The 15,726-nt window shown below is 47.3% G+C and overlaps 1 protein-coding gene across 4 annotated transcripts in view; it reads left to right on the top strand.

Moving 5' to 3' along the window:
• Positions 1 to 937: 937 nt before the first annotated feature.
• FAM222A (family with sequence similarity 222 member A) overlaps positions 938 to 15,726 on the top strand; it is a 41,744-nt gene continuing 26,955 nt past the window's right edge. For all 4 annotated transcript variants that reach the window (XR_014150501.1, XR_014150502.1, XR_014150503.1 and 1 more), the window contains exon 1: positions 938 to 1,065. Coding sequence is in view for 1 of the 4 variants with exons in the window: in XM_081836554.1 (XP_081692680.1) it covers positions 984 to 1,065 (82 nt within the window). In the remaining 3 variants the exon portion in view is untranslated. The remainder of the gene's footprint in view (positions 1,066 to 15,726) is intronic.

Here is a 15,726-nt window from a genome sequence, read left to right as displayed (position 1 = left end):
CATAAATTTAGCAGAATATAGTGCAAGTTTAGTGCTCATTTCAGTGTTATTTCCAACAGATTTTTTTACTGGAAACAAATTACATGGGAATGAGTGCTAAACTTTCACTATATTACGCTATATTTCTGAAAGTAGCTTTTACATTGTTTGGAAGCTCAAATATCTCGTGAAAGGTAATAGCTAGGGAAACATGAAAGTGGAAATAAACTGTTGTGTGGATGCAATCTGCATTTTTCCTAGGCTGTCTGTGATGTCTGTTATTACTGACTAGTGAGGTTCTAGGGGTCTTAGTGGACCACAAGCTGAACATGAGGCAACAGTGCGATGCAGCAGCCAAAAAAGCTAATGCTCTTCTAGGCTGCATCAACAAAAGTCTTGTGTCCTGATCAAGGGAAGTAATAGTCCCACTCTCTTCTGCCTTGGTCAAAGCACACCTGGAATATGTTGTCCAATTCTGGATGTCACAATTTAAGAAGGATGTTGACAAGCTGGAACGTGTGTAGAGGAGGGCAACCAGAATGATCAAGGGTCTGGAAACCAAGCCTTAGGAGGAATGGTGGTGGGAGCTGGGTATGTTTAGCCTGGAAAGACTGAGGGGAGATGTCTAAAGGGTTGTCCCATGGAAGGTGTAGCAAGCTTGTTTTCTCCTTCTCTGGAGGGCAGGACCAGAACCAATGACTTCAAGTTACAAGAAAGGAGATTCAGAATCAACATCAGGAAAAAGTTTCTGAGAGTAGGAGCCATTCAACAGTGGAATGGGCTTCCTCGGGGGGGGGGTGGCGGCCTCTCCTTCCTTGGAGGTTGGATGGCCATCTGTCAGGGATGCTTTAGTTGAGATTCCCGCATTGCAGGGGGTTGGACTAGATAATTCCATGATGCTATGACTCCCTCCAGTTTTGCTGACTGACGCTCTTCTGTCTTTTTGGGTCCCCCACAGCGCACTCTGGATTGACGCCACTGGAGCCTTTTCCCTGCCACCAGTCATGTTGGCCTGCCTGCAGAGGACACAGAACCCGCCCAGCCAGCACCTCACCTGCCCAAACAAGGCCCTGGAGCCACGCAAGTGTGAGTAGACCCCCTCGCTGGTTCTTCTGCGGACTCGACTCACAACTGCCTTCACACAAACCAAAGCTGGTGTTAGTCGTAACGATTCCCATTGTGGGACACTTTCCAAGGTGTGCCTCTGTGGCCACATCTGCACCATGTGGGTTAAATCGCTATGGAACCATTTCCAATAGCTGCAGCTTCCCCCCAAGAGTTTTGGAGCTGCGGTGTGTTGGGGGTGCCAAGAGTTGTTGGGAATGCGCAGCGCCCCCCCCCCCCCACTTAACAGAGATTGATTGTGAAGCCACCCTGGGAATTGTAGTTCTGGGAGGGAAATTGCTGGGACAGTTATCCCCTAACAACTCCCAGCACCCTTAACAAACTACACCTTCCAGAATTATTTGGGGGAAGCTTAAAGTGGCGTTGTAATGTTTCAGTTGTATGGTTTGAAGGGAGCTCAGCCCGTGTGGCCAAGGAATGGCCAGGCATAAAGGGGGAGATCTAGGTCCCTAGAGCGGAGGAGAGAGTGGAAAGTGGGTGGGTGCTCAGGGGTAGCCTGCAGTCTGGGGGTCATGGCAATCGGCCTAGTTTCCTCCCCCAGCAAAAGTGCAGCCATTGGTGGCATGGGAGCGGCGCTCTCTCCATCCCACGAGGGTTCTGGGCTGCTGCTATTTTGGCTCAGCATCCCTTTGCTGGTTGGTGGGGGCTGGGAGCAGGGAGCCGTTTGACTGGAGTGGGTGGGGTGGGGGTCGCGCTCTTCTGAGTCATGTCACATGGAGAAACACTGCCCCCTGAGTGAGCTTGACCAGGGTTTGGCGTGGAGAAGGATCCCTGGGCTGAGAGCAAATGCGAGGGTGGCAGTCGGAAGGAGAGAGAGAGAGAGAGAGAGAGAGAGAGAGAGAGAGAGAGAGAGCGCCTGTGCTTTCTCTGAGCAGGGAGAACGGCTGGCCCTTCCTGCTTCCCCTTGATGCTGTCTGGCCATGTTGAAAAGTATATTTATTTAGCAAATAAGAAGAAGAGGAAGGGCAGGTGGGAAGTGGAGCTGGGAGCTGGGCTTGGATGGGTGGGGGAAGTGGGTTCCCGTGGCTGGGCAGTGCCCCATGGCTGGGGTGGGGAGCACCCTTTGCTGCCGTGCTGCGACTTGGTGCTCGCCAGCCAGGGCCCCATGCAGCCAACGCCCCGAAGGAATTGCTTCCTGCCTCCCCATCCTTTTTATTTCCTTCTCAGGCCCCTGTAATTATTTCTCTGGGTTTTGCTGTGACTCTGCGGCTCCTGATGAGTTGGCCTTTCAGATAAGCCGTAAACTAGTTACATTAAAATAGGTTCCGAAAGGTCACTCATCAAAGCACCTGTTCCTTGCGGTCTTTGTCTCTCCATCCAAAGCTGTGATTAAATTGTCTATTTAATGAGCCCGGCTGAGGCAGGCTGCGGTGACCTCTCTGGCTGCAAAGGCGCATTAAGAGTCTCAAGTGATGAATGTGTGTTTTTAAACTGGAGGGCTGGGTGTTGGGGGTTCCCCCCCTCCCCTGTCTTGCATCAGGAGCCCTCTCTCCTCTTCTCCCTTCAAGTGTTTGCCGTGTTCCAGGCCTGGAGATGAACATTTCTGCTGCTTTGATCACTGAGACCCAGCATGGGTTTCTCAAAAACAAATCATGCCAGACAAATCTCATTTCTTTTTTTGACAGAGTTACAACCTTGGTGGATCAGGGGAATGATGTGACGTCATGTATCTTGATTTCACTAAGGCTTTTGACAAAGTCCCCCAGGATATTCTTGCAGAGAAGCTGATAATAATAATAATAATAATTTATTATTTGTACCCCGCCCATCTGGCTGGGTTTCCCCAGCCACTCTGGGCGGCTTCCATAAAAACCAGAAATACACTAAAAATACACTGATCGAATGGTGGCCTGCACAGCATTTGAGGAACTGAACTTGCAGTCCTTCCTCCCCGTCCTCTGATGAACGGTTGTTGGGGTAATCGGAAAAGATGGCTCTTCTTAGAACTAGGCACGATTTAGAAGCGACTCTGATTACTTAATTTGCTCCTGAGTATCTCGGCAATTATCTTTATGGGCCTTATTTCTTGTCCTCTGGCGTCGTTTCCGTCGATATTAAATGAGCCCACCTCGCAGCGTGGCAGCGGCTGGCCTGCCACCACCACAGAATCCTATTATCCTGCCTGTGCTGCTGAATAATTTTTGTATTAATTTCACATCAAAGGTGAGCCTGTTAATGTTGGCCTCCCGCCTGTGCTGGAAGGCACAGGGGATGTTGGCATTTCTGAGGCTCTTCCTCTGCCTTTCTCCTCCTGCTGTGGACACGCTGGCTGGCTGGCTGGCTGCCCTGGGGGGCTGTCAACAAGCACCCCTCTCTCTTCCCAGTTTTCCTTCTCCCGTTTCTCCTGGGCTTCCTTCGTCTAACATAGTGGTGCATTTGCAGCAGGAACGATGAGCTTGTTGCCCTCCATAAGTTATCGTTATTGTTTATTAAATTTGTATAGCATCCTTCACCTGTAGATCTCTTCAGAGGGTCTCCTGTCTGTGCCCCACATGTGCCCCAATGCAACCAGTGCTATGCCCCTGGTAGGTCTGGAAGCTTGGCAGTGAGGTCCTGCTCACTGTTGTGGCTTCTGTGGTCCCTGCCACAGGGCGAGGGGGCAGCCTCAAGGAGGTAGTGAGGGCCAAAGAGTCAGGGCTGGTTGTGAGCCTCAGTTGTCCATTTGAGCCTTGTGGGTATAGAGCAATATATAAATTCTAATAACAACGATGGTGGTGAAGATGTTTCGCTCAGAGCCAATTCTCCAGCTGCAGAATCCTGGTTTATTTTTAAAGAGGTAACTGACCTTGCACCCGTCTCTCCTCCCCCTGCCCCCCCCCCATGGATGCATCCTCCACAGAGCTGGATCCTCCTCTCTCTGCTCCCACCTGCAGGAGGACAAGCCTTGGGGCCGCCTTTCTTCTTCAGCTAGGCACCCCCTGAGTGCTGTGCCGCTAAAAATCGGGGCAGAAATCAGCCTGCCCTTTCCGTCTCTGGGGGGAAAGCACTTCTCTCTCTCTCTGCATCAATAGGAGTATTGCATCTAGATCAAGGGAAGTAATAGTGCCACTGTATTCTGCTCTGGTCAGACCCCACCTGGAGTACTGTGTCCAGTTCTGGGCACCACAGTTCAAGAAGGACACTGACAAACTGGAACGTGTCCAGAGGAGGGCAACCAAAATGGTCAAAGGCCTGGAAACGATGCCTTATGGAGAACGGCTAAGGGAGCTGGGCATGTTTAGCCTGGAGAAGAGGAGGTTAAGGGGTGATATGATAGCCAGGTTCCAATATATAAAAGGATGTCACATAGAGGAGGGAGAAAGGTTGTTTTCTGCTGCTCCAGAGAAGCGGACACGGAGCAATGGTTCCAAACTACACGAAAAAAGATTCCACCTAAACATTAGGAGGAACTTCCTGACAGTAAGAGCTGTTTGACAGTGGAATTTGCTGCCGAGGAGTGTGGTGGAGTCTCCTTCTTTGGAGGTCTTTAAGCAGAGGCTTGACCACCATATGTCAGGAGTGCTCTGATGGTGTTTCCTGCTTGGCAGGGGGTTGGACTTGATGGCCCTTGTGGTCTCTTCCAACTCTATGATTCTATGATTCTATGATTAATTTAGTAATGGATTTCTCCCTTCTCCTTTAATATATGATTTTATATATTTTTCATACCAGGCAGCATTAGTGTGCAAAGCAGTGAAGTTTTAGAAGCAATCAATATCCCTGAGCTGTGGAGCATGTGGAGCATTATTTCCAGCTCTGATTTGGGGACTAGCTGGTCCTGCAAAAGGAAGTTTTTATATATCTCCCTTTAAAAGGGAGATCACAGGCTCATCACAGCTATCTGCCAATCACCCATTCCCACCACCCTTCTGAGTAATACCCCTCCCCACCTTCTCACTATATAGAAGGGTCTGGAAACTTCTGTTTCAGTGTATCTGAAGAAGTGTGCATGCACACGAAAGCTCATACCAAGAACTGACTTAGTTGGTCTTTAAGGTGCTACTGGAAGGAATTTTTTTTATTTCCTTTAAAAGGAGTAAAGGAAAACCAATAGTGGGTGAGTCCAACGGTCAAGAAAGCAGTTTCCGCCCATGCCATAGAGGGAAGTGAGGGGCAGATGGGGCTCGTCCGCCTGGGAAAGGAGCCCATCTAGGAGAAGGAAAACTCTGATCCTAAACCTCCACTGCCTTGCAGGATATCTTCAGGAGAAGAAAAGGCTCAGGAGGAAACCCTCCACAAATCCAGGGTGGAGACTCTAAGACAGTTGGGTGGTGCCTTGTTTGCCTCCTTCTAGCAACTCCTGCAGCCAAGCTGGTGCCAAACGTCTGGCTCTGCTTTCTTTTGGACCACAACAGCGTGGCTGAGAGCGGGTCTTGTGTTTGGGCTGCCCAGGACCTCTGTACACACTGCCTAGGCTTGTGCCCAGGGGAGGGGGGTTCATTTCAGTGCTTCTGACACAATGGCTTGACTTCACCCCCAGACGTGCACTCCATTGTCTCTCAAGACAGATGGATGCCAACAAGTTATATCCCACCTTTTTCTCTAAGGAGCTCAAGGCGGCGTATGTGGTTCTCTGCCTCCTCCTTTAATCTCCACAACAACCCTGTGAGGTGAGTTAGGCAGCGAGGCAGAGACTGGCTCAAGGTCACCCAGTGAACTCCATGGCGGGAGTGGGGATTTGAACCCTGGTCTCTCCCAGGTCCTAGTCTGACACTCTGACTTCTGTACCACTTTGGCTGCCAGCTGCCCAGCCTTGTTTGACGCAGCCTGGATTTATAGCCTGGGAATGTTTTCTTGAAACAGAGTAACTCGGCCTAGCCTTCCTTGCCACTGTCTGTCAGCAAAGCAAGGTGGACCACAAAAGGGGTGGTGACCAGACTGAATCTGTGCCCTCTCTTTAGCTGTGTCAGGTGATGGTCTTTTTATCTTCAATTTCTCTCCCCCCACTTCTGTGTTTATAGGAGCATGGGGCTTTACTTTAAATTATAAATCAAACACCCCCTCCTCTGCTCAGCTGCCCTCTCACTCCTCTGCTGTCTCCCTGCAGCTGCAGAGCCCTGGCTCATATTTTAATTAAATGTCACTTTCCGCATGCCTCTGCCTTTGCACTTTGTCTGTGCCTGTATCTGTTCCTGGAACCCCGGCTGCTGTTTCTACTACAAACGCAGGAAGTCTGTGCTGCCGCTGTAACGGCTGGAGATCACTATTCTTCTCCTGAGCTGGCTGGTGTCTTCTTCCACGAGCAATTAAAAAATACCTCTTGGAGGGGTCTCAATGGAGCCGATCAGTGGGGCATCTTGAGTCTGGGACATGCATCTCCTGTCCCAGGTCCTGGTGCCTCTCCTTGAGCTTGCGGTCTCTGCCTTCCACTGCTCACAAAACGTCAGGCACCCCGGCCGGCACCACTCTTGGACGAGGCTCCCTGCTCCCTTCTTTGGCAGGGCTCAACTTTCCTTTTTCTTGGAACGAAACTGTGGAACAAAGTTGGTGGCCCTTGTTGCCCTTCTGGCCAAAGTTGCCCCCTCCAACGCACCATCTTTAGGGGTTAGTAGTTTCAGAGATGGCCTGCTCCAGAGCCGGGGGAGGCTGGCAGGGTCGGCCCCCGGCAGTTGTGCTGGACTTTGCAGCAAATGGCAGGAGCCCAGGAAGCGTTCTTGTCCCGTTGGTCCATCTAGCTCAGTATGGCCTACACTGAGTGTTGGAAGCTCTTCTGAGCTGCTGCCGGGAGACCTTTCTAGCCCTACCTGGAGATGCCAGTTTTTAAACCTGGGAGCTTCTGCATGCAAAGGAGAGGTCCTGGCACTCAGACCCAGCCTAGGCTCATGAGAGGTGGAGGGAAGAGGGGGTTTAGGCCATCAGACTTTTAAAAATGGGCATGCGCTTGTGGAGGTGGCTGTGCTGCTCAAGTGATGCATCAGATGTGATCCGTTGGCTTCCTATCAGGGACTCCCTGCTGTTGGTCACCCTGGTGAGCTCCTTCCAGAAGATAAAAATCTACTTGTCAATAATAATAACAGCAACAGTTTTAATACAACAATCATCAGCTGTGTACAAATGCTGCTGGGTATTCCAAGAATACCACTGTACAGATTTCAATATTTTATTTAATATCCTTTTCCCTTGATGATAGGAGCTAATAATCCCCACACACCCCATAATTACTATGTTTTTCAAACCTTTTTTGCTCCCACAACATTAAGGCTTTGAAGATGCTTCCGTGTTCCTTGACAGTGCCTCATGGATTCATTGACCAGATCCCTTTTTGGCTGATCAGATTCCCAGCCCTTAAGTGGTGGGTCATTTTTGCAGGTATCAGAAGAGACTTGCTGGATCTAACCAAAGGTCCATCTCAGTCAGACCCTGTTTTTCAACAACCCCCCCCAAAACATCCCACTGGAGAAGGCTGGGGGTGTCCACAGTAGCTTTGGGGTGCTGGGTGGCTGTCTCTCTCCTGGGGGGAAATGAAACCCCATGAGGTGAGGAATGGGGGGTGGACTGGGCCCGCAGTACAGCTTATGTGTTTGTGGGTGGCTTGCTGGTCCCATGGGTCCATTGGTGCACCTTCATCTGCACCTGAGCACTTTCAGTTTTATGCCTTCCTAGCCATACTAGTGGGGGGGGGGCTTGACGGGACTTATTCCTGCCGTGTGTTGCTGTCCCCTCCCCTTAATTAGTAAGAACACAAAAAGAGCCTCCTGGATCAGGCCAGTGGCCCATCTAGTCCAGCACCCTGTTCTCACAGGGGCCAACCAGATGCCCGTGATGGGAAATCTGCAACCCCCAACACATATGTTGGGTCACCCCCAGCCCCCCAAATAGAATCAGAGAGTGTTATCTTGCGCAGTCTTCTCTGTTTCCATCTCTTTGCCCGCCCCCTTGGATGGAGGCTGATCCTGGCCTGCCTTCTCCCCCATGGATGCAGAGAAGGATGAAAGGAGGTGGAGGAGGAGGAGGAGGAGAAAAAGAAAGACAAGAGGGAAAGAAAAGTAGCGTGAGCGTTGACAAGACTTTTCAGAAGTCCTCTTCCAAGGCCCCATCACACAGTGTCCTTTTGTGTTCCCTGAAAGTATTTTGGCAGCTTATCTGCCAAAGGTTTTCAGCCTCTGAAATGCTCAAGTGGGAGGTTCAGGGATGCTTTTGAGGCATCTGCTGCTGCTGCTGCTGCTGCTGACTCTGAGTGGGATAGCCTTTGGGTACTTTGAGATCCTGCTTTCGAAGACTAGAGCTTAAGTGCCCCTGCCTGTATGCGCCAAAGACCAACAAAAGCTCTTATGGGCATTCAGAGGCACACTAATGCGTTGCGCATGCATGAATGGCGCCCTTTTCTGAATTGGGGGTGTGTTCTGCATTCTTCCCCAGGGCACACACAAAGCTTCCTTGGGCATAAGGGGGTCCAAGAGACTTCTTACAGAACGCCATTGTGCAAATGTCGCCTCGGTTGAACCACGTCATGTGACTGAGTCCAATTTCAATCTCAAAGTGCTGGAGACTTTTCAGTTCAGTGAAAAGTCAAGTAAGAGGTGGCAGGATAGGATCGTAGAATCGTAGAGTTGGAAGGGACTGAAAGGGTCCTCTAGTCCAGCCCCCTGCATTGCAGGAACCTCTGCTAACTTGCACCCCCTTCGCTTAAATCCTATGCAGAAAAACTCAGAATCCTGCCAAATGTATAAAATTAGGTGGGGCCTGGAGAAAGAGGAAAGAGAAAAGTTTTTCTTGCTCTCTCATAACCCTGGAACTTGTGGACATCGAGTGAAGCCAGGTGTTGGAAGATTCAGGAGTTTACCTCTATTTATTTTCAGCTATAATTCATGCCATACTGGCTGCTCTTAGGGGGAGGCGGAGCTAACAAGTCAAATTAATTAGATCAGGGGTTCCCAGTTAGCTAGGTACTGCAGACCTTATTTTTCCAAAGCCAAACCATGGACCCTCCACTTTGGAAAATGTTGATATCTCCATGGTAGGTTTCATTATGCGAATGGTGCCACAGATCCCCTGGGTGGATCACGTGGACCCCCTGGGTTCCGTGGACCACCAGCTGGGAGCCACTGCATTAGCGCAACAAAGGAAGTATCTAGGGGCTGCTAAAAAGGTCCGGAAGAGGAGGCAGTGCCTTGGTGGGCCAGTTGTGGCCTGTTAGATGTGACAAGTCCTCGGATCTTCACAAACTCTTTCCTCGTGCCTCTGGTGGCAGCAAACCTCTTGCTTTCTTTGTGTGCTTCCAGTGCGCTGCTGCCCTGGTGTTTCCTCCCATCACAGGTGTGTCTCTGAAAGGGGAGATAACAAGAGCTGCTTGTTTACCAGAGCCTGCCAATGAACAAAAGGGCTTTGACGCTGTGCTTCAAATGCCACCTCTTGCAGTGAAAACACTGCTTTTGAGCATGATTGGATTTCGTGCCCAACCAGAAATAGGAATATTTTCCTAAATGTGGCAAGCACTGCACTCGCCGGTCTTTCCAGCACATAATGCTCTGTGTCTCCCATGTTCCCTTCCCAAGAGTCCCCTCCTCTGCAGGGCAAAAAGAGAGAGGGAGGTTCAGGTATTCATTAATCATAGATAGTTGTGTTAAAAATATAAAGGGAACAAAACCAACAAATCAGGTTTCTGTACAAAAATCTGGGCTATTGCATGTAAACGATACTGCTAGCCTAATCTGCAGAAACCTTTTTGTGTGTGTTGTGGATACGGGGCAGTGGGGGGCTGCTGCTTGGTGTGGTCTATTTCCCTGTGGCACACCCCGCCAGAAAAGTTTGCCTGGCCAATTCTTGGGCTCAGCCAGAAATGCCCCCGGCCCACATGCCCTTGGTGGGCAGGAGCCAAAGGAACAAAGTAAGCGGAGCCACCAGTTCTGCTCTTACTCTTGTACAGCTGTGCAAAAGAGCAGAAGTTTCTCCATGCCCCCCCCATCTGTCCACCCTCTAGCCGAGAAAGTGGAATGGGCACAGCTCAGAGGCATTTGCTTGGAGCAAGGGGGGGACGGACCTGGGCAGAGTCTGGCGGGCCAGATGGATGGAGAATGGGGACCTCTGCCTGAGGACCCCCCCCCCAGGCAAGTTGAAGGAGGCTGGATTGCAGGGGGTTGGCCAGGGTTCCCCTCTGTGATTCTATGGTGAAGCTGCCTTGGCCCTCTGGATTTTAACAGCTGCATGCAAAGAATCCTGCCCTGTTGTTAGATTGTAGGATATTTTCAATTCTTTCTGTTGGGTTTTGTTTAAAGCTCTGCTGTGCCAGAGGTGGAAAATAAGATGACAAACTCCCACCTCCCCACCCTTCAAGAGCTCTGTTGTTTTCCACTCTGCTTCCAGCTGTGATACAAAACACCCAGCGAATCTGGGAATGTGCCTGCTGTACCTCAGAGACACAGGCTCTGCAGAACCCCACTTTCCAAAGCAAGTGCTCTCTCTCGCTCTCTCCCATCGTGACCTGCAAAATGGTGCTTTTGCAAAAGGTAGTGCAGTCCTGTGTCTCCCAGGGGATCCATGGCCGGGGGCGGGGGACATCCCCTTGGCTAAAAAATGTTGTGCCCACTAGGCCTCTCCCAACAATTGCTTGAGGGGGGCTTCCCTCCAGTCCCCTAGTAGGCAATTAATTCTCCTTCAAGCCCATTTCGTCTTGGGGCAAAGTGGGGGGGTTCATGAGGCAGCCTGTGGAATTTGCGGCATTGCATTTTCTGTGCTACCTTCGCATGTGATTTTACACATGCAAGCCTGTTTACCAAATCCATGTCAAGTTCACCTCCATGCCTTTTGCATCTGATTTTGCCCCAAATTGTCCACCTGTAGCAGACCAGCCAGGTCCTCTCACCCTTTTTAGAAACTCTGTAATGTTTCTTTCTGCATAAAATTGCAGGCAGCTGTGGATTCTTAATCTCTCTTTCTAGGAAACAGTCTTAAGTTTGTTGCAGAGCAGTGGAGCCGGGCTTTTTATGGTCCATCTGCAGAGGCAGCATGAGGGTGTTGCACTTGTGGAAATTCCCTCTGTTGAGTGATAAAAACTGTTTTAATTGCATCTGCATTTTTTAAACAACAACAACACCACCTCTTTTAATAGCTTCCTAATTAATATATTATACTAATTTTTTATTATAATAATTAGTTTTTACATATACTTTCTTACATAACATCATAGTGTACAAAAGTAAATAAAACATTTGGCTTCATGAGCCTAGAACTTCCCCCCTCCCCGACTGATGGTTTTCAAACCTATTCTCTATGTACTGCATTTTCTTATATATCTTTTGCTATTAAATCATAATCTTGTTTACATACTAAATTAACTGTAATAAGTTTGACCTTACAAAACTTCTTGTAGCCCTACTAGCGATGTTAGTTATTTACAGTTGTCCTTCAGATATAACACAAATTTATTCCAGTCTTTCAGAAAAGTCTGATCCTGCTGGTTCCGGATTTTTCCCATCAGTTTTGCCAATTTGGCATAGTACAGTAATTTCATCTGCCACTCTTCTTTTGTTGGCAAATCTTCTTGTTTACATCTTTGGGCTAATAACATTCTCGCTGCAGTTGTTGCATATAAAAACAATGTTTCATCCTGTTTATGTATTTCTTGGCCTACTATACCTAACAGGAAGGCGTCTGTTGTTGTTTTTTATAGATATATGTCACAGCCACCCAGGTGGGTCCCAGCTCACGAGAGACCTTACTCCGTTGTAGTTTACTTACAGGAAAAGTTTATTGAAGATAATTGCTTCTTTCACAGTTCAGCATTGTGGCTGTACGTCTGTCACGTTAGACCGCCGAAGTCCCCCTCTGACTCCTCCCCTCCTCCACACCAACTTAATAGCCTGGCTCTAGACCACCTCTTCCTCTCCTTTCTTTTCCGCAGGGTCTTTCTGCCCCCCTGGGTTCTCTCTTTCCGGGATTCGCCTGAGGCTGAATCCTCTGCCGCCTCCTGCCCCCTCCTTCTGGCTTTGGGGCCGGGCTCCTCCTCTGAGCTTTCCCCACTTCCGCGCGCCTCTATGTTTGAACTTGGCGCGCGTACGTTGCTTTTGACCTTTCCTTCGTCCTCTATACTGCCCCCTGTTCCACTCTCTACCCTTTCCGGCTGAACACCTTGCTCCAACCCCCTCTCTCTGTTTTCTCCTGTTCCTCCTCCCTCCGAGAGGCTGACAACTCCACCCCCTTTACTCCGTTCCGGCTGAGACCCCTCTGACAGCGTCTGTGCTTCACTGGGCTTTCTCCCCTCCTTCCCTGACTTTTCACAGCTTCTCTCTTCTCCTGCTTTTCGCCTGATCATGCTAGCTCCCTTTTGGGAATCCTCTGACTCACTGCTTAGGCTCATAGATTCCCTTCGAATTCCGTCATCTTCTTCCTCGTCTCTCTCTCCCTCCTCCCACTCGCTTTCCGTCTCCTCTGCCATCTCCTCACTTCTCCCAGAAACCCTGACAATATATATTTCAACATTTTAAAAATTTCATTATATATCATTTCCCAGAAGACATTCACCTCCTTTCAGGTCCACCACATATGATAAAAGTACCCTCTTTTTCTTTATATTTCCAACATTGATTATTTGTTCTATATATTTTTGCTAATTTCACTGGTGTTATATACCATCTATACATCATTTTCATTATATTTTCTTTAAGTGAACTGCATGCGGTAAAATTTACCCAATCTTCTAACTGTATATTATGACCAATATCATTTGTCCAATGTATCATTACAGATTTAACTTCTTCATCTTTCGTATGCCATTCCAAAAGTAACTTATACATATTTGACAATATTTTAACTTTGCTGCCTAATAAATCCATTTCAAACCTAGATCTTATAAATTCAAATCCATTTTTCTTTTTATCTTCTCTAAACACTTCATTTATTTGACGATAATGCAACTAATCTTTTACTGACTCTTTTATCTCTTCATAAGGTTTCAATTTCCACTAGTTATCCATCTCTTTCACCAAATCTCCACAGATGGCCTATTTTTGTTCCATATTTAACTTTTTTATAGATGTTGCCTCTAATGGCGACAGCCACCATGGTGTTTTACGTTTTAATAAACTCTTATATCTACTCCATACCTCATCGATTGATTTTCGAATTATGTGGTTCATGAACTTTTACCATCTCATACCATAAATATACATGCCCCCTAAACCTATTGTCAAATCCTTCCAGAGCTAATAGATCTGTGTTTTTTAACAATATCCAATCCCTTAACCAACACAGGCAAGAAGCTTCATAATACAATTTCAAATCTGGCAGGGAGAAACCTCCTATTTCTTTAACATCTGTACGCAATTTGAATTTTGTTAGATAAATTTTGTTATTACTTTTTGCCACTCTTTGAAATTACCAAGCCCATTTATAATTGGGATTGACTGAAATAAAAATAACATTTTGGGTAGCACATTCATTTTGATCACTGAAATTCTACCCCATAGAGATAATTTCATTCTTCCCCACACTTCTAGATCTCTTTTAATACCATTCCATACCAGTATATAATTATCTTTAAACAAATTTATATTTTTTTGATGTTAGCCAGATTCCTAAATATTTAACCTTTTTTACCACCTCAATACCTAATTTATGTTGCAATTTGTCTTTTACATATTACATATTGATCCATATTTTTAACAAGCATTTTTGTTTTGTTTTTATTTAATTTAAAACCTGCTACCTGTCCACATTGTTCAATTCTTTCCAGTGCTTCCATTGCACTGGTTGATGGGTCCTCTACTGTTACAACTAAATCGTCTGCAAAGGCTTTCAATTTATATTCTTTTCGACCGACACCAATTCCTTTAATCTTGTCAGTTTTTCTCATATTTCTTAGAAGGACTTTCAGGACTGTTATAAATAATAATGGTGATAATGGGCAACCTTATCTGGCATTCTAGCTTTTTGGTCTGAATAGATTGCTCTGATCCCTTTTATAAAACATTGTCCCATTTCCATTACAGTGGTACCTCGGGTTAAGTACTTAACTCGTTCCGGAGGTCCATTCTTAACCTGAAACTGTTCTTAACCTGAAGCACCACTTTAGCTAATGGGGCCTCCTGCTGCTGCCACGTCACCGGAGCACGATTTCTGTTCTCATCCTGAAGCAAAGTTCTTAACCTGAAACAATATTTATGGGTTAACGGAGTCTGTAACCTGAAGCGAATGTAACCCGAGGTACCACTGTAATTCCAATTTTTTATTATAAATTCCCAAGAAATATTATCAAAGGCCTTCTCAGCATCTATAAATAATACATTATACTAATACCCATGGTATTTTGACAAAGTTGCAGGAGGAAAGTTTTTCTCTTGTGCGCACCCATAAAATATCACCTTAATTTCCAAATGGGCTTACACAGGAGTCGAGACAAGATTCCCAAACCCTCCCTTGACTCTGCCCTGTTCAGCTGCATTCCCAGGTGTCCCTGGCAGCTGCTCCTATGTTAGGACCATGGAAATAATTTCTCTGCTGTAGTTGAAGACAGGAAGTTGGGTGGCCTGGAGCTGACCCCCAGTACTCTTCCATCTTGCCAGGACTTTGCTGACTGACCCCCAGGTTTTGACTCAGCAGAAAGCGTTTGGAGTCTCCATGTTCTTTCTTGGTTATCATTGCATGGGGTGTCATTGGTCCCTGGTAGCTCCAGGTAGGACTTGGCTGAAACACTGGAGAACCACGCACCAACTCTGCATAGAACAGTTTCCCAGTATTGCTGTATCTGTATTCATTCCTCTTAAGTGCATTTTATTGTTGGTTTGCATAATCTTAATTTATGGCCCAAATGCTTGTCAGCCTTCACCTTTATCTTAGTCTTATCGTGGTCCTCTCTGATGGGCATTGCTGTTTTTCAGCGAGAGGGACGGGGCTTTGTCTGTGGTGGCACCCCACTTGTGGAACTCCTTGCGCCTTTGGAGGTGCAACCGCCATCCTCATACTTGAGTTTTGACCATCAGCTTTATCCACCCAGGCTTTTCAGATAAGCTGGTGTTTGTGCGGTTGTATGTGTTGTTCTATCTGCTGCCTCACTAATATAAAGACTCATGCATTGTCTGGGGTTTGATTTATTTAGGCATTTTCTCTCTCTTAGGGTAGTTCGGCTTTTGTTGTATTTTATGTTGGAAACTTTCAATAAAAAACGATTAAAAATATATAGGCATTTTGATGATTGTTGTTGATCTGGTTTATTGTTGTGAACCAACCTACAATCTGAATTCATTTTATTTTAATTTTTATTTAAAAGCATTTCCTTTGCTTTAGATTTTGAAATTCGTAATTGATGCAAATCAAATAAACAAATGCATAGGTCATTCTCGCCCTCTCTCCTCCTAATCTCCCTTTCCTGCAGCTTGGCTTGCTTTGGCTTGCAAATTCTGGCCCCTTTCTCTCTGCTTGCAGCCCTGTAGTAGTTGTGTTGCACATGCCGGGAACAGGTGGGTAGATGGACCTTCTCCACTATTGCATGGCAGGTAGTGACAGAGATGCTGTTTTGGGGTTTCCTTATTCTCCATTTTACCAAGCTTAGTGGGGGGCGGGCTGGGGGAGGGGGCAGTATCCACTGCACTCGCAGCCAAAGCCACAAGCGGGGGGGGGGGGGAAGCTTGTAAAAAACAAGACTGTGCATTTTTACTGGTCTGTTTTGCAATGTGCCTGCCCTCTTGCTGCCCTGATTTATATGCCCAT

This window comes from Podarcis erhardii (assembly GCF_964252035.2).
Source record: "Podarcis erhardii genome assembly, chromosome: 13".
Classification (NCBI taxonomy): Eukaryota; Metazoa; Chordata; class Lepidosauria; order Squamata; family Lacertidae; genus Podarcis; species Podarcis erhardii.
The sequence above is the reverse complement of the archived record's forward strand: the minus strand, read 5'-3'. Positions and strand labels throughout refer to the sequence as shown.